At 41.3% G+C, this 18,061-nt stretch overlaps 1 protein-coding gene across 3 annotated transcripts in view; it reads left to right on the forward strand.

Annotated features, from left to right (window-relative positions):
* The window catches only part of asap1b (ArfGAP with SH3 domain, ankyrin repeat and PH domain 1b), a 64,327-nt gene that overhangs the window by 42,040 nt on the left and 4,226 nt on the right, over positions 1-18,061 (forward strand). The window contains exons 12-23 of one of the 3 annotated variants that reach the window (XM_044339466.1): positions 1,533-1,620; positions 1,874-1,922; positions 4,618-4,784; positions 7,310-7,443; positions 7,973-8,064; positions 8,158-8,344; positions 10,488-10,573; positions 11,725-11,840; positions 11,932-11,999; positions 12,753-12,860; positions 14,256-14,484; positions 16,624-16,692. In XM_044339466.1, the coding sequence (XP_044195401.1) occupies positions 1,533-1,620; positions 1,874-1,922; positions 4,618-4,784; positions 7,310-7,443; positions 7,973-8,064; positions 8,158-8,344; positions 10,488-10,573; positions 11,725-11,840; positions 11,932-11,999; positions 12,753-12,860; positions 14,256-14,484; positions 16,624-16,692 (1,393 nt within the window). Of the gene's footprint in view, positions 1-1,532; positions 1,621-1,873; positions 1,923-4,617; positions 4,785-7,309; positions 7,444-7,972; positions 8,065-8,157; positions 8,345-10,487; positions 10,574-11,724; positions 11,841-11,931; positions 12,000-12,752; positions 12,861-14,255; positions 14,485-16,623; positions 16,693-17,349; positions 17,512-18,061 lie in introns of all 3 variants that reach the window. The other 2 variants (XM_044339464.1, XM_044339467.1) reach the window with 2 other exon arrangements.

The following is an 18,061-nucleotide window of genomic DNA, read 5'->3' on the forward strand; positions in this document are numbered from 1 at the left end:
CTCTCGTATTCATGTAAATGCATAATGAACGTGACTGATGTGATCGTGAGCCTCTGAGCCGTGAGCCGTTTTTACAGTATTAGGGTGTGAGCTTCATTCAAACCTTTATATAGACGCTGCCTCAAACATGATGACATGATTTCTGTCTGCGAGGAGGGAAGTGGTTTTCTCAGACGCAACATGAATTGCTTCCTTTTGTTCTACTGAGCGATGAAGGGACTGAACTTTAACCTATCTGTGTGCTCTGATCCTCTGAACAGTAGTTACACGAGAGCTTATAATCATTTGTCTCTGTCTGGAGGCAGTTTACTGCCACTCCAAGAGTGTTTTTTTTCTTCAGGCCTTGTGGCAGCTGAACTCTAGGTGACTCTAGTTGACATGGCGGGTTGCCAGCAGGCCAGCAAAGCTCCAAGGCTCATCACAGACTGTTAGCATTTCATTAGCACGTGCCCCGGCCCCTCCTCTGCTCGGGCACTGGCAGGAGACAATGCTCAGTATACATGTGCCAACTAGGCACATTATTACAGTACACAGCCCGGCCAGTCCGGTCCAGTTTCTTAATGGGGACTGGAGAAACCATTAGTTCAGCTTGTGTATGTGTGAAAGTTTTACAACATTTATTCTGTAAATATTTTGATTCCTAATGTACATATTTGGATCATAGTGATCAGTCTATTGACAGAAGATTATACAGCAACAAGAGTATGAGTCTACAGCCATGCTAGCAACTCTGTGAGGCTGAACTCAGGCAAAGTGGTGCTTTGAGATAAATGCAAACATCAGAATCCTAACATGCTCTCAATGACTGATGCTTAGCAGGTAATGTGCACCGTGTTCCCCATCTTAGTGTTAGCATGCTAACATTTGCAATAAACACAAGTTCCAGTTGAGGCTGATGGTAATGCCATTAGTCTTGGAGGTATCATTGGTCAAATTAAAAGATTTGACCTGATGATGGCACTGGAGGAAAAGTTAAGGGATTACACGAGTAGCACATGAATGTCAGTCCCAGATTTCATGGTAATCCATCTGATATGTATTTCAGCCAACATTTCAATGAAAAACATCAACCTAATTGTTTCACCAGAGTAAAGTCAGGCCGAAGTCATTAACATTCATCACTGTGGTCACCATGAATGTCTATGTCAATTTTATTTTTTTATTGGCCATCTGTTGTTGAGATATTTCAGTCTGGACCAAAAGTTGTGGACTGACCGACCATCCCTAGAGACACACCACTAGCAAAACTAATAAAAATGCCAAACATTTGAGACGTTCCAACTGTCGAATGTGAGAACTTGCTGTTCCTCTCTGGTGCATATCATTGTATATTGACTATCTTTGAGTTTTGGACTGTTATTCAGACATAACACACTATTTTAAAATGATGTCCATTTTTCACTATTTTCCAACATTTTATACACTAAACTATTGACAAACCAAATAAAAATCTAATTTATAGAGACCCTAGTGTGTAATAATGAGTGTTTTTGTGACCTGTACGGCCTCCATTGTGATCTTCTTGCTTACAGTCCAACAGGCAGCCGGTCAAACTCAACCTGCTCACCTGTCAGGTGAAACCGAGCGCCGAGGACAGGAAGTGCTTCGATCTAATTTCTCGTAAGTTTTACACACGTCTACTGTACATCTCACAACATACATATATATATAAATGTTAGTATGATCATCGTTGGGGAATTCCTTCCTCTTAAAACCGTCAAGGAGCGAGAATCACACCACAGTGACACTTTTTGTATAACAGGATTGTTTTTAGACTGTTTGAACAACAGATTTCAAAAGGTGATATATGCGAATATTTTGTTCTGTCTGTTGCTTCTGTTGTATTTAACGTCATGGTTTCTGTATTCCACAGATAACCGGACATATCATTTCCAAGCTGAGGATGAACAAGAGTTTGTCATGTGAGTACTTCAGGGTAACAATACACAGAAAAGTATTGCTTGTTTTTGCTTTATGACCACAATGAAAAAAAGGGAACTAGCATTATTTCCTAACGTTTATGAGGTCACCTTTCACAATATAACTGACTTCTCACATCTGATAAACCCAGAAATCAAGTTAGATGTTTGTGTGTGTGATCACAAGCTGTCACAGAATTATTTTTATTAATGGGGGTGGTTGGTTAGTTTCTATATCTTTTTTCATACCTGAAGACAGGAAGCGTTAAACTTTGTCATGAAGGAGAGACTGTTGAGAGTGGGTAGCAGTGGGATTTGTGGTCTGCAGTAAATCAGGTCGCTGTAACCTCGTACTGCTGTTTCCCACGAAGTCACACACATGCATTTAGGTGGGCACACACAGACACACATTATCAGAACAATAGATTAAACCGTTTTCGAAATCAAACATCGCCATTTTGTTTTTCTGTAGACTTTCATTCGTTGTGCTAATTGTTCAAGGAGCTTTTTCACATTTGATTTGGTTTTACAACTAAGTAAAGTAATAAATCGAGTAATAATCATTTGTGTAGCACTTTCTAAACAAGAGACAACATAAAGAGACAAATCACACATATAGAAAACGACAGCATAAAAGACAGTTTCATATAAAATCCGTAAGGTAGAAAGAGTCAACAGAAGCAGTAACATGACAGAGCTGTATTTGACAAACATTTAATCTAGTGGTCAGACAAGAGGAGTCTATAAAAATGTGTTTTAAGATGGATTTAACAGCTTAGACAGTGTCAGCAGATCAAATACTAAATGGAAGACTGTTCCAAAGCCGAGATGCCAGTACAGTAAACAAAGCTATAGCCGCTGCAATGAAGAATAAGTAATATGGAAGATTTTATTATTTCTGGCAGATTTTGACTTTGTTAAAAGACGGTGAGATCTAAGAAACTTGTGCAGAAGGTGAGAAGCGGGTCATTTATAATACATGTCTGTGCTTATATTTCCACTGAGAACCAGCATTGTGCAGTTCTTTTAAATGAAAGTATCAAGTATCAAGGTCGTACTGGCATTTATTTGTTCATTGTTGGATAAGCTTGACTAAAATGTTCTCTCATTTCTCGACTGATAACATTCAACATTGTGGACATAACAAGTAAACCCTATGTTGCTTCTCAAGGCCCTGAATGATTCAGAAACACTGAATCATCAAAACAAAACTGAATCCAATTACACTGAATCTTCTTGAGCTGTCTAGACTAAAACACAGCCTGTAAAAACTACAAATACAGCCCACAACAAACGTGATTTGTAGCACTTTTGTTCTGGGCTTTTTGTTTGTCTGAAACTTTGTTCCAGCGCCGTTGCGGTTGTGCCACTTGCTTCGGTACTGCTTGCACACTCTGTATCTCCACGTACACGGAGTCCTTTGGGATCCTGCTCGCTTCTCCTCACCGCCGCTTCTGTCACGCACTTCTAGTCGCAGCAGCAGCAACATCTTCACGGGATTTTCCATGAAATATTTAGTATTCCATAGGGCTCCTGCTTTAGAGCAGTCACGCTCCCCCACAATTAGGCTTTGAGCATTATAATGCAGATTATAAGTAAACACAAAAACACTTTGGCTCAGCATCTGCGCACCTACGCATCTGTGGATTAAAATATCTTGTTTTTTTTCACACATACAGATAAACACAGAATCTAACACATCAGCTTCTGTGCCCACTCCCTGTCTGGCCTCTCTGCCTTTGCAGACAGGCTTGAGTGACAATGACAGAGGAAGTGCTGACGTCAGCCACACAGAGACTGGTGTGTGTGTGTGTGTGTGTGAGGGCCAGTTCAGCGCAGGAGCAGATTGTACTGTGAAGTGAACTGCAGGAGGCCATGTTTGAAAGGCAGCTACAGTGTTTCCTGTGTAATGACCACAGTACTGCGTGGGCGCATCTGTGTGTATGTGTGTGTGTTCTACCTATTAAAAAAAATAAATCAAGCAAGCACAAACAGACTGTCGAGGAGAGTCATTCAAAATTAAGATGTTTTGATATACAAAAAATACCCACAGAGTTTAGTTCTCCAGATGTCGTCTTTCGTGAGGTCTGATCAGATTATTGCTTCACAGGTTTTAGCCAACAGTCAGTTAATGCATCGTGTGTGTAGTGAAGAGTAAATCTTTTTTTGGTCCACTTATACAGTCTGTAAGTGTTTGTCCTCTTCTGCCATTAATAATAGATTAGTGTTTGAGTTTATGGAAACAAACACCTTACTCTGTTATAACTATAATTAGCTTTTTTTGTGGTGTATTTTATCATTTGTCTAAAGCTGAAATGATTAGTCAGTTGGCAGAAAAATAACATGCAACTGTTTATATAATTGATGGGTTTCAGCTTTTCAGTTGTGAAGATTTGATAGTAAACTGGATATTTTGTGGTTTTGGACGTTCAAAACAAGCAATTTGAAGACGTCGCCCAGGATTTTAGGAAATTGTGATGAGCATTTCTCAATTTTCTGATATTTTATAGACCAATGAATCACTTATTAAAGAAAGTAACTATTAGTTGGGGGCCTACATTTTTATTTCAGCTAATTTACTCATATCTGATGTTGGTTTTTTTATCTCTTGGTAAAATAACTTTTTAATTGTGTTTTATAAAGTGCAATATAAATAAAAATTCTCATAACACCAACAATTATCTCTTCCCACGTGCAGCTGGATCTCAGTGCTGACCAACAGTAAGGAGGAGGCGTTGAACATGGCATTTCGTGGCGAGCAGACCAGCGGAGGTGAGGACGGTTTGGAGGACCTGACTAAAGCCATCATAGAAGACGTGCTGCGCATGCCGGGCAACGAAGTCTGCTGCGACTGCGGAGCCGCAGGTGTGTATTATATATTATTGTTTGTGTGCGTCCAGAGAGGCTCCGTCCTGTATTCACATCCTCTTCCTGCGTTGTGCTGAGTCAACGCTCACCTTGTTATGTGAAAAGACAAACACCTTCACTTCAGCATTTTCCGCTTTAACTGTGGGCAAATCTTTTATTCAAAGCCAAACACCAATTCTGATATCTTTGCAATGTCACAGCTGCCCTGAACTCAGCGTCCTTCAGTTAGATGGTAACTGAACATGCTGCACTGCAAATCCCCCCCTGCAGCCCTCTGCAAACAAGCAGCTGCGTGTGTGTGTGTGTGTGTGTGTGTGTGCGAGCGTGCAAGTGTTGTTAGCATTCAGGACACAACCCGATCCTGATCCTCCCCCGCATTATGAAGCAAAGACTCAGCACTCAGGAGTGGCATAGACATTCAGGCCTCCTGACACTCAACACACACACACACACACACTCTCCTCTGTCGACACAAACGCACTCAGCAGCTCACCCACCGACTGACGGGAGGACTTATGCTCCGAGGGGGAAAAAAAAACATTTCTACGCTTTGAGAAACAACATCATTACATCACGTTGTTACATAAGCCACACGCTCTGCCGACCCCTGCAATCTGCACAAAGGGGAGGTAATTTGTCATGTCTATACTCTTGTTGCCGCATCCGTTCATATACACGGATCCAGTAGTAACACATGTTCCAGATGTGGGTTTAAGCTTTATTTCCTGGTCGATTCCGGTTAAATCACAATAGGCACTGCTGAGGAGATGAAAACCTGCTCTGATATGACTCTGTGTCCTTGGCGCATAATATTAACTTCATGGTTGAAATGTCATTGAAATGACTTTCAAAGGTCGCCTCTTCGTTCCCTCTGATCTGAGTGGAAAGAGGACTCCATCTCATTTGATATTCTCCCAGGATCTCCCTCTATAAGACACAGCTTTACAGCTTTAGTATTAAGCAGCTATAGAGGTCACCGTGCATCCTCTCATCATGCTCAACATGCTCCCTGTGACCTATCACCAGCTTGCATCTGTTCATTGTGTCATGTAAATGTGCGTGCGTGCCTCGCCTTCTGTCTTTGTGTGTTTGTGTTTTGTATGACTCACTGGTTTTTTGGGCTGCCTCCGACGTTTTCCACCAGCCTCTGGTGTTCTCTTGTCAGATCGAGACAGAACAACATCCCTCTGCCCCTCACAGCATCACTAAGCTCACAACCAGCAGAGCCGAGCTGTACGTATAAAGCTCACTTAAATCTCCCGGATTGCATCAGAACATCGGGCAGTGATGCCGGTCATTCACTGCGGTTTAGAGGGTGCAGTGTGAACTCGTTGTATGGCGCTGTTACATCTCAGCGTGCTTGTGCAGTTTGCTTTGCAGCAGGTTACGCAACGGACTCCTGTCTCCATGCTGCAATATGATGTGACTACGGGAACAGTTTTATGTCTACAAGAGTCTTCCAGTGTTCTGTAATATCTGTTGAATTTATAGCTGTCTGCAGAGTACATATGGTCAATAAATGAGCTTTGGTTTAAGCAGTTAGTTGACTGTAAAGCAAGGTTCATGAGTAGAAATACACCTGTTTTAGCAGACCAAATCATTTTTTATCAGCGAAAATAATTTTGTTTTTAAGAAATAGTACTGTAACAGAAACAATAAAATGTCACAACCCCTCAGAGAGGCCCTGTAGAGCCTGTCCTGTTTGTTCAAATAAAATTCTGGTGTGGGATTTGCATACTACTTTGTCTACAGGAAGAAAAAAAAAAAATCCAACCTGAAACACATTAACACTCGCACACAAAAACAGGTACAGCTGATAAACCCATTTTTGGCCCCGTGTTGTTTAGTGTTGTTTTCTGGTTCCCACAGAGAACTGACCGATCGTACAAAGTGTTCAGTTATTTTATGATCCACACAGTGCAACTAAAAAGAACTTTTATAGCAGAAAAACGTTCAACTTTTGTTAAACATTGGTGTCGGTGGTTTTGGTGTTAGTGCCTTACAGTTAAACAATAATAGCTTCTGTTTAGGCTTCAAGGCAAGTTCTACAATCATACAAGAATAAATCATGTAGGGACACAGAGAAACCAATTTCCCTACTGACAGCAGCCTCGCTAGACTAGGATATAATGCAGGCACACGCCTCATCGTATTTTTAGTGAAAGGGCAGGACATTTGCTTTTTATTGCTGAAACATCTCTTCCTTTTTGGCTTTATTTAACAATGTTCCTGCTGTTTTTTAGTTTAATTTGCATGGTTTCTGGGTATTGAAGTTACTGCATCTCTCTTTCTGCCAACTTTCAGTGTTACCTGGTGCAGCTTAAATCAAAATATATCATTTGATATTCAGTACAGGCTTAAATATGAGGCATATATCCAACTTTAAATAGTTTTATTGGACCTACACCATCTGTCCACTCATGATCACACTTGATGGAAGCAGCAACCATAAACTTTATGTTAAGGAGAACATGCTGTGTGGATCATTAACATTCATTTTCTCATATTTTCCGTGTTTATAGACCCTAAGTGGCTGTCCACCAACCTGGGGATCCTGACCTGCATCGAGTGCTCCGGCATCCACCGAGAGATGGGGGTCCACATCTCCCGCATCCAGTCCATGGAGCTCGACAAGCTGGGAACCTCAGAACTCTTGGTGAGTCATTTTGCGCAGAGAAATGGTCTACCGAATGAATAAATAGCTTTTTTTTTTTTGAGTCAGCAACAGCAGTCTACGCCCTTCACTATTTTCATCTCTGGTGAAATATTAGAAATAATGAAAGAGTAGTAGAAACACAGGAGAGAGCAGGATTTGATCCCTGAAGCAGCAGGGAGGTAACCTGACGCGCCAGATGGTTTGTTACACAGAACCATCTGAGAAGTCGTCCTTGGAAAATGTTTGGAAAAGTGCAGACGCTTTCAAAATATACTCGGCAGGTGTTTGGATGAACCATCTGTCTATCATTGTCTTACCTTGCGAGGCAGCTGGATTCACAAGATCACACGAGAATCCTCACAGGACGCCGATTGGTCCGAGCCACTGGCGGTTCAGACACAAGAGCGTAACTTGAAGCCTGACAAGAGGGATTCCCACGTGATCTTGTGATGGCGAGATCTCTGAAAACATGTTGTACTTGTCAACATGACCCTGATCTTACAGTAACTTCTCCCTCTTTCTCCCTCAGCTGGCCAAGAATGTAGGGAACAGTAGTTTCAATGAGATCATGGAGGGAAACCTTCCCTCCCCTTCACCAAAGCCCACTCCCTCCAGTGACATGTAAGTACTCTGAGAAAAAAAAACGCCTAGTTTTCAAACAACTGACTGAATCCCTCTTTTCTTAAAACACTCTCCTCCATATTTTGCCCATAGGACAGTGAGGAAGGAGTTCATCAACGCTAAATATGTGGACCACAAGTACGCAAGGAAGACGTGCACGTCTGCGGCAGCTAAAATGATCGAGCTATTCGAGGCGGTCCAGTCCAGGGACCTGCTGGCCCTCATCCAGGTTTACGCAGAGGGGGTGGAACTTATGGAGCCCCTTCCAGAGGCGGGGCCGGTGAGTCTGATCTTTAAGGATAGTGTTTGGTTCACCCAAATCAACGATCGTTTACCTCACCATTACCTCTAGTGATATCTGGCCATGCAGATAGTTTTGGTTTTACAGTAATGTGTTGAGGTTTTGAGATATTTCTCTTGCGTTTTTTTTGTGCACAAAGCACTGAAAACAGTTTTCATTGGAACGATTTTATATCACAGAAGTATTCATAATGAAAACTTATGACAGAAAGATTTGTGAATTATCCAGTAAAGACCAGAATACTTAGAATTAACTAGATTGTATTAGAGCTGCAACAATTAGTTGATCGACAGGAAATGAATTGGTGTAATTGAATGATTATTTGTCATTATTCAAGCAAAAAGGCAGCAATGTTTTCAGCATATATATGAGAAGATTTAGAGCTTTTCTTTGTCATAAATGATAGCAAAGTGTTGGTCGGACAAAATAACACACATGAAGGCGTTACCTTTGACTCTGGCCAATCATAACAATATTTTTTAAACATTTTCTGACATTTTATAAACCAAACAATTAATCGAGAGAATAATTGGGACCACGTCAGAAGACAAAAGTGCATATAACTATCCTGAATGACCACGCTCAAAGCCGGGGTGAAAAGCTTTCCATCATAGTGATTAGAGAGAGAAAACTGTCAGACTCAAACCCGACGTCAGAAAAGGTTTCAGAGGCTATTCAAACATCCTGCAACTAACCCCACTGACCCTCTAGACCATTGTTATTAAAAATACATATTTTAGTGGCGTTCAGAGGATTTCTTAAAATCTTTCTGCATGCCTAAATATCACAAGAGGCGAAAATAGGTTTTTCTTTTGTGATTTTGGTGAACTGGCCCTTTAAAGCCCCTTTCACAGTCCATCCCTGAAATGTTCAGGAACGTTTCCTGCATGGATGTCATGTGTGAACGCGAGCAGGGATCGATACTCCGCCGGTTTTCCACCTCAAGACCAGAGAGTAACATCACAGAGAATTTATGTTCTGTAGAATCTCAGCTGCACTCTGGTTCCCTCCCATGTCCCGCTCTTACATCGCTGCAGTACATTGCATCATTGATCACATATGATCTCATACTAGCGTACAAAGCCTTTAAAACTGCGGCCCCGGATCTCTACACATTTTGCTGTAGTTTCTCATCCTTCAAAGTTCATTCTCAGCAGGACGACCGACGCTGACACATTTCTGCCCAGTTGGTAAATGATGTGGTGGTTAGAAATGGGTGTAACAGTTGGAAATTTTTTTTTTTTTTTTTGAATCATGCGGATAAGATCACCAGCAGGTGGTGATATCCAGCAACCTCCACCACATAATCGGGCATCATTGCTGTCGAGTCCATATTTACTCAGATGATTCATGTCTCTGTTTTTTATTCTGCGGTTCAGCCTGCTTTTTATATGTTTCCTTCCCTTTTACACCACTGATTTTTGTATAAACGGATGTTAAATACACAAGCAATAGATGGTGAAGCTCTTGCACCATAAACAATGTGGGTGATCAGACTTCATGTGACATAAATGGGTCAAGGTTTCATAACACAGACATGGTACTTCTTTGATGAAAAATTAAATGTACAATGCAGCAGCGGAATAAAAGAGGATATTTTTTGGTGACAGTAGGAGCTGCTGCTGCTGCTGCTGCTGCTGCTGCTGCTGCTGCTGTCTGCACTATGAAGTCTGACTCACTGATATCTGATCCGCTCCTGTCAGTACATCTGAATAGCTGCAGACAGCACAGTGACATCCCGCTCCACGCACCAACCCTGAGACACAGACGACACGACAGGAATGCGTGACTAAATACAGCCTCTGCTCAACCGTATAGATACCGAGATGCCACAAAAAAATACAGCACATATATTCCTCACATTCATATATTTCATCTTTTACCTCCATCTTTAATGTTCTGCGTAAAGAAATTAAGCTTAGATCCTGTTTTAATACGCCGATTCAGATGAAATTGCGGCAAATCTCTGCATAATTCCTGCAGAAATATTATTTTTAGGAGCCATTTTGTTTACTGCAGCTTGTTTAAATGCTGAAAGAGACACGGAGAGGGAGAGAATACAGAATGGATGCTGCCCAGATTGTCTCACCGTGTCTTTGCTGTGTTTGATGGCCCCCTGCAGGAAGCTGGAGAGACAGCACTGCACTACTCTGTACGGACTGCTGACCAGACCTCACTGCACTTGGTGGACTTTCTTGTGCAGAACAGGTACATTTTCTTTAAGAGTTATTTGTATTAGAACGTTAGAAAAGTGTTGTGTGAGAGTTTGGATTGTTTTTGTGAGTTAAACAGCTTTCAAAATGTCTTTAAACACACCAGTGGTTTACAGCAAAATGATCTAGTAAACAACTCTTTTGTGTAAAACACACAGTCGAATCGAATTTTGATCTAGCTGTCTGCTGCGAGTCTCTCTGTTCTGTGCTTCAGTCTGTATTAAAGCGGTGGAAGTGCAGAGGAAAGCTTAGCGCTGCACAGCTCAGCTCAGATTCCCACAAGGCAAACAGAAATGGGTCAAGCACTTGTTCTCTGCCTTAATTTATTCCTCTCTTTTCAATTGTTTACCCACCACTGCTCCAGCAGCCTCCACAGGAGAAGTGGAACCCTCTCCATTAATTAATAGCTGTGCTCGTACAGCATTGTGCTCGGCCTTCGTTATTATAGAATATTTTTCTTGTCCTTTCTGGGAACCACTAAAGATCTGATTTTTTTTTTTTTTTTACTGTACTTACTGTTAATATTGTAGTGCGAAATTGGTTTTGCACAGCTAATTCAAGGTTAGCTTGTTTTTTCTAAGCACTAACCTTAAAGGACATATTCAAAATTTTTCAAGTGTGTCTTTAAAACAACAGTCAGTCGTCCGTATGAACAGTGAAAGAGGTTTTCCTCACTGTAATCATTCCTCCTGTTCATACTGGCTGTTAAAATCAAATGTGTTTTCAATGAAAGTGGAAACAGAGTCGAAAAATCATGAATCTATCCTTTAATTCATCATCTTAGATCCTAATTTTGCTGTTCTTATGAGAGTACTTAAGAGTTTTTAAAGGGAAAACACAGATCTATGTTTTAAAAAATGCTTTTCTCTCATGTTAAATCACAAGAGCCTGGGTTTTTGTTTTTTTTAATTCCTTTTTTTTTGCTGTATATTGTATTATTCACTTGGGGGTTTTTTTTGTATGTTACTGTGTTTTGTGTACAACAAGCTGCTCCAAACAAATTGCCCCCAGTGGAATTAATGAAATTGTTTGTACTGTATAGTAATGATACATTAACCTGAATCTGCAGGACTGTGGAAAACACCTCCAGCTTGTGACCCTTTGCCCTGACTGTGTGTGTGTGTGTGTGTGTGTGTGTTTAACTAGCGGAAACCTGGATAAGCAGACGGAGTGGGGAAATACTGCCCTGCATTACTGCTGCATGTACGAGAAGCCCGAGTGCCTCAAGTTACTCCTGAGGGGCAAGCCGGCCACTGACATCCGTGAGTCACATGTCGAGGTTCATCCTCTCGTTAATGTCGCCCACGTATCAGACTCTTTTTAACTGTTGAATATCCCCTTGCTCCCCCTCAGCCAATCAGAACGGAGAGACGGCGCTGGATGTTGCCAGGCGACTGAGGAACACTCAGTGCGAGGAGGCAGTAAGTATTTCTCACTGACAGAAACAGGAGCACCCAGCTGGAGCTTTTGGACATCACAGGAGATGATTTTAATGGTCTATAAACATTTCTAAGTTGAAAAAAAAAACACAATTTATTGCTTTAAAGATTGCGTTTGATCAGACGTTCATTGACCAGTTTATGGGCAGATTAGTCAAAACACTAGATGGCAGTCGAAGGTCTGTCTCCAGCCTCAGGCAACAGGGACAGCAGAGTGGAAATAATTGTTGATGTAGGTTTATTATTAACGCTAATATGAGCGTGCAGACAAAAACAGCCATCTCCAATGCAATTTGAGAGTTGTAATGAATAAAAATCACCCTACATTTACCAAGATATGAGGTTCTTTTCTTAGTTATATTAGTAAATAAACGTTTTTAACCATATATGAGTGAAACAGTTTCCTTGTAGTACCTCTGTATACTGAGTAAAGGCTCATACTTAAACAAGAGTAATGACTGTTTTGTAGATTTTTGTATGATAATCCTAATTTTTATGACTGATCCTGACTTCTAGTGTTACTGTAACATATTGTATTTCTTCTCTCCCCCCCCTCCCCTTACTCTTTATTGTATGTCTTGTTTATAGGGTTTTGTATTTTATTTGCAATCAATTTTGTTGCTGTTTTCCATGAATTAATGATGGTTTTGGGTTGAAAGAGCACTACAGCTTGTTTTTTTTATGTGTATAACTGAGTCATATGTGTGTGTGTGTGTGTATGTTTGCGTGTGTCAGCTTGTGCAGGCTGCAGAGGGGAAATTCAACCCTCACATCCATGTGGAGTATGAGTGGAGCCTCAGACTGGAGGAGATGGACGAGAGCGATGACGATCTTGACGATAAGGTTCGAGCTTGAGCTTGTTTGAGCTTGATGTTCAATCAGGTCTTCATTAAACCCAACACCGTGGTGCTGAACCTAAAGATGAAAACAATTTTCGAGTCAGTCTGATGTTCAAGTCTGATCAAGCGGTGTTTCTCCTGCTGGGGATTCTGTATAATTTTAGGCCTCCTTTTATCTCTTTGTCATGTGTTCTCCTTTATTTTTGCGGTTAAGTGACCAAATTCATTTGACATGTTAAGATGTTTCATGTTAACATGGAATTGAAATACAATTTGAAGCATCAGTAAGTCACGCTTTGATGTCATTTCCACAGAATCAAAGAACAGGGGCTTCGCTCTAGATTCACAAATCTGTACTGACTGAACTTCATATGCATGAAAGCAAAAATACAGCATGTAGTAGAGGCACACACACACCAATTTATTCTACTTACAGTTGCTTCAGTACACCATAGTGCAATGCAGCCTGGAAAATTGTCCATAAAGAGGTAAATGAGGCAGATTGAAAGACTCCCCAGTTAGCATTAATGGAGTGATTTGCAGGTCAAAAGTCATCTAGACACGAATAGTAAGTTAAAAAAGTTTGAAAAGCGAAGGTTTCAGCTACATTTCAATGACTATATTTCAATGTGAAGCAGGACCTTATTACATGTTTAACATGGTGTTAAAACAATGATTATATACAACCAAGATGTCCTCAAAACTTTACTTTTCAGCCACATTTAGGCAGTTTTAACCCAGACGTCTAGAAGTATTTTTGTCTGCAATTCACCAAATCTGTGTTTATTGTTTTTTTTATACCACGCAAGTGTAATAGCATCTTAGGGTGGATTTTCAACATTGTCAAGGTTGAACTTCAACTGACTTGATAACAGATTTTCAACAATTTCAAGGAATCTTTTGGGAAACATTTTTGGGGAAATATTCTTATTCAATTTCTTGCAGAGAGTTGGATGAGAAGATTGATACCACTCATGTCTGTCTGTTAAAAATATGAAGGTTCAGCCAGCAGCTAGAAAGCTTAGCTTAACATAAAGACTGGGAACATAGATACAGTCTTTATTGTCCTGCAGGAGCCTGTATATATTCCACACAAATATGGTTAAACAGCTAGCCGGGCTCTGTCCAATGGTAACAAAATCTGCCTACCAGCATCTCTAAAGCTCATGGATTAACATGTTATATCTCTTTTTGTTTAATCCGTACAAAACCGAAAACCAGCTGAGACTCCATAAGAGTGTTATTGACCTTCTCATCTAACTCACGGCAAGAAAGCAAATAAGTGCACTTCTGAAAATGTTACAGTATTCATTTAAAGCGTCTGCATGTAGGGTTATAATGTCTGCTCTGCAAGGATCGAGGTCTGCTCCGTCTCATCCTGTCGTATGTCCCTCTGCAGCCCAGTCCCATCAAGAAGGACCGCTCCCCGAGGCCTCAGAGCTTCTGCCACTCCTCCAGCCTCTCCCCTCACGACAAGCTCTCCCTGCCGGGCTTCATCAGCCAAAGGGACAAGCAGCAGCGTCTGTCCTACAGCGCCTTCACCAACCAGATGTACAGCGCGTCCACAGACCTCTCCTCCTCCCCCGTGGCCGACGGACCGCCGCTGCCACCCAGGAACCAGGGCAAAGGTCAGACCTGCCCGCTCCGAATGCTTTCGAGCTTGCATCCATTTTCGGACAACATCCACAGTTTTATCAATCTATCTTATAACCATGATAGTCAGTAAATTCAGTAGATGTTCTCCTTATATTTGTTATGCAAATGCTAGCCGTAATGCAAATGGTCTAAAGGTTGTGTGTATGCTGTGCACGATTACTGTAGAGGGTTGATAGCCTGTGAAACTGCACTTTATTATGTCTGTTAATGTTTGATTACATCCAGGACAGGGCTCGGTGCTTCATAATCACTATTCTGGGAAGTTTCCTCTCTGCACTGTCAGTCAGTCTACACAGACGCACATTAACACACCCCGCAGTGGAATCCAATTTGTCAACACACAGATCAGAGGGCGGGAAGCAGGTGTCATTAAGATTGCTTACACAGTAAACCTTCAGGAAAACATGGCTGCAGGAGAGGGCACGGTGGCAGTGCTTAGTCAGGCGTGTGAAAAGGGAAGTCGAACACACGTTTAATCATTAGCCTCAACACAATGTACACACGCAGTATACTATGAGCTTGCTGTCTCTGCAGTGTTGGTATTAAAAATAACACTCCTCCCTCTGAGGAGGGATTTAAAACACTGACAGTTGCAGCTTCAGTAAGCGACTGAAAACATTACAAAAGCTTACACTGCCAAACACCCATCTTAACAAGTCATTTAATCCATTTATGAGCATTAAAATCTTATTTTTCTTAACACAAGAGGTGTGAAATTTCACCTGTTTCCAATGCAAATCAACATGTTTCATTTAGACCTTTCACAAGAACCTTTTTAGGAACTTTTGACCAAAGGAACGTGATCCAAGTTCTTGTTCCGGGTGTATTAGGTTCCAGTAGCCGAGGAAAAGAGCCGGGTGACATAAATGATGCAAACGCTGATCACAATGGAAACATTTCATGCGATAAGAGTGCGTGACATATGTATTAACAACCACAAAAACAAAGAAACTTAGAAACCTTTAGTCTCGCCATGATTTGACACTGAGAAAGCCCCTCTTTGCTCAGGATAACAGTTTGACACCTTCACTTAGTTTTGACGCCGTGTTTCCCACCATCACAATGCTGCTTAGTAAACAATGATCTGCTGGAAACTTGAGGCGCAGACATGTTTGTAACAGGAGAACACTGGCTGCAAGTTGAGTTACTTGAACGAGCCTCTGATGAGTTGATCCGATCCACCAGAGTGTCACCTGAACACTTCAATGGAAGAGATGCAACTCAAGGAAATCTGACCTTTTGTACAAAGGAGTTAAGTTGGTCAACGCCACAAATTTGCTTAAATTTGATCGCTGACCTAGAAATACTGCAAAATCTGAAATATATCTTCTTCTTTTAACATCTCATAACTTAGAAACGTAATGATTATTTCCAGGTTTACATGAAAATATTAGAGATTTTCAATGTGGTCTCAGATTTTTGGACCTCATTGTATATTTATAGATATTGACGTAACTAATAATTTTTAAAACATTGCCCTGCTCTACCCAGGAACTGTCAGGGCAGTTTGCTGTACTGAGTATTACTGGCTAGTGAATCACAAGCCTCAAGACTGCAACCACTTGTGTACAGCATTTGTATTCGACTTCCCAATTAATGGTTTTAGTTCCTGGGTGTAGCTGCTTCATATAACGATTAGGTTGAAAAGAGGCTACTAATGCGTACACTTAAATGGTCTCAAGCAAGAGTTTTTACTTTACTTTAACAAAACATTGGAAACAAGTGGAGTTTTAAGTGTGTTTTATGCAAAAATAAGATTAAAACTCTGAATGAGAGGCTAAATGACAGACATACATGTAAACTAACATGCTAACTCTTCAGATGCTCCAGACTAGCAGCGCAGCGCTCCCTCTCTCTCTCTCCCTCTCTCTCTCTCTCTTTCTCTCTCTCTCTCAGCGGGCGCTGAAGAGCTCACCCCCGAGGCCAGCTGTGCGACGTTTCTTCCTCTCTTTTTTGCTTTGCTTGCCACCGATAAAGATTTTCATCTTGTTCTTTTATAATGTGTGGGAGCAGCTCTTCTTAAGACTGACATACTGTAGATTCTCTCCCACACTCCTCCTCATCTCGCTCTCTTTTCTTTCTCTTTTTTGTTTCTTCTCTTATTCTTTCAGCTCCACACTTGGCATTCCTTGGCTCTCATTCGCACTACGCCACACTGGCTGGCACTCGACCATACATCAGTGAATATCCTGTTTTTATGTTCTCCCCCTTACTCGGCTGTGTGCCCCATATACAGTTATCCCTCAGTTGTTTCTTCCTTTACGGCTCAAGATTCGCAGGGTGGTGGTGGTGGTGTGTGTGTTTTTTTTTTTAAGTAGACAATGGGACCATGTAGGCAGGCTGAGTCTCCAGTTAATTATTTCTTGCCTACATGAATTTTTATCTTTGTGGAATCACATCCACCACCCTTGAGCTGTAAACTCTTACCACAGCTGATTCCTCTCTGGCTGAGCTCTCTATTAGCTGCTTTCGTCCTATTTTACTCTATATTAGTGCCCGATAGACACAGGCAAGCATATACATAAACAAACTGACCAGAAGAAACGTGCCCACAACCCAAATCATAGTGTCCCTTTTCATTATTTTGCATTCCCGTCCAGACATTTCCTGTTTTATATTTGTTGGGACAGTATGTTGTTCGTTTTGTTCTAACGTGTATCGTCATTTTGTCCTGCGAAGCGTATTCCTGACAGCAGAAACACAACCTTTTCCATATTCTTCTCCTCTCCTCTCCTTTACCTTCTCTGGGTTTTTTTGGGGGAGGGGGGGGTTAACAGACTTGATTATTTTTTTGGGGGGCCTCATCACCTCATGTGTTTTATGTATCGCTCCTCCAGCTCCTCCCCCATCTGGCCCTCCCTCTACACTCACAACAGGAGGCAGCTCCACCCTGTCCAAGAAGAGGCCTCCGCCCCCCCCTCCTGGACACAAACGCACCCTGTCTGACCCACCCAGCCCGCTCTCTCACAGTCCACACAGTAAAGGGGGCTTGACTGGGGGTGAGAAGCAAGCACACGTTACAATAGGGCTGCAGCCTGAAGCATGAATATCAGGATTCTCCAGAGATTAGAGGCATATTTTAACAGTATTTTGAAAGATTTTGACAAAATAATCTTAACTCAAAGTCCTCTTACTAGCTTTTTCTGGAGCTTTTAACCATTTATCAACTGTTTTACAACCTGTTATCATGTGACTTTAGTTCCGTATTGACATCACGTGATCACAACTGAACCGACTCCCTTCACTAAGACTGTGAGATGCGGTTCAAAGGTTCAACAAACAAAAAAAAAAGCTTGTAAGTGGACCTTGAGTCAAGATTATTTCATCAAATGTTCCCAAAGTTAAGAATTAACTTTCATGCACAAATGTTTAGAAATTTCTTTGGGGTTCGGGGTTTTTTTTTTAAATTTTACAGAGAACTTTGGGTGCCTATTTTATGTCTCTTTGTGCAGTTTTAAGGTATGTCAAATGGTGATACGAACCTATGAGCTTTCCATGGATATGTGTAGAAAAATAGAAATAAATAGAGTATATTGTCAGATATACTGT

The sequence above is a fragment of the Thunnus albacares genome, chromosome 21 (assembly GCF_914725855.1).
Source record: "Thunnus albacares chromosome 21, fThuAlb1.1, whole genome shotgun sequence".
Lineage (NCBI taxonomy): Eukaryota > Metazoa > Chordata > Actinopteri > Scombriformes > Scombridae > Thunnus > Thunnus albacares.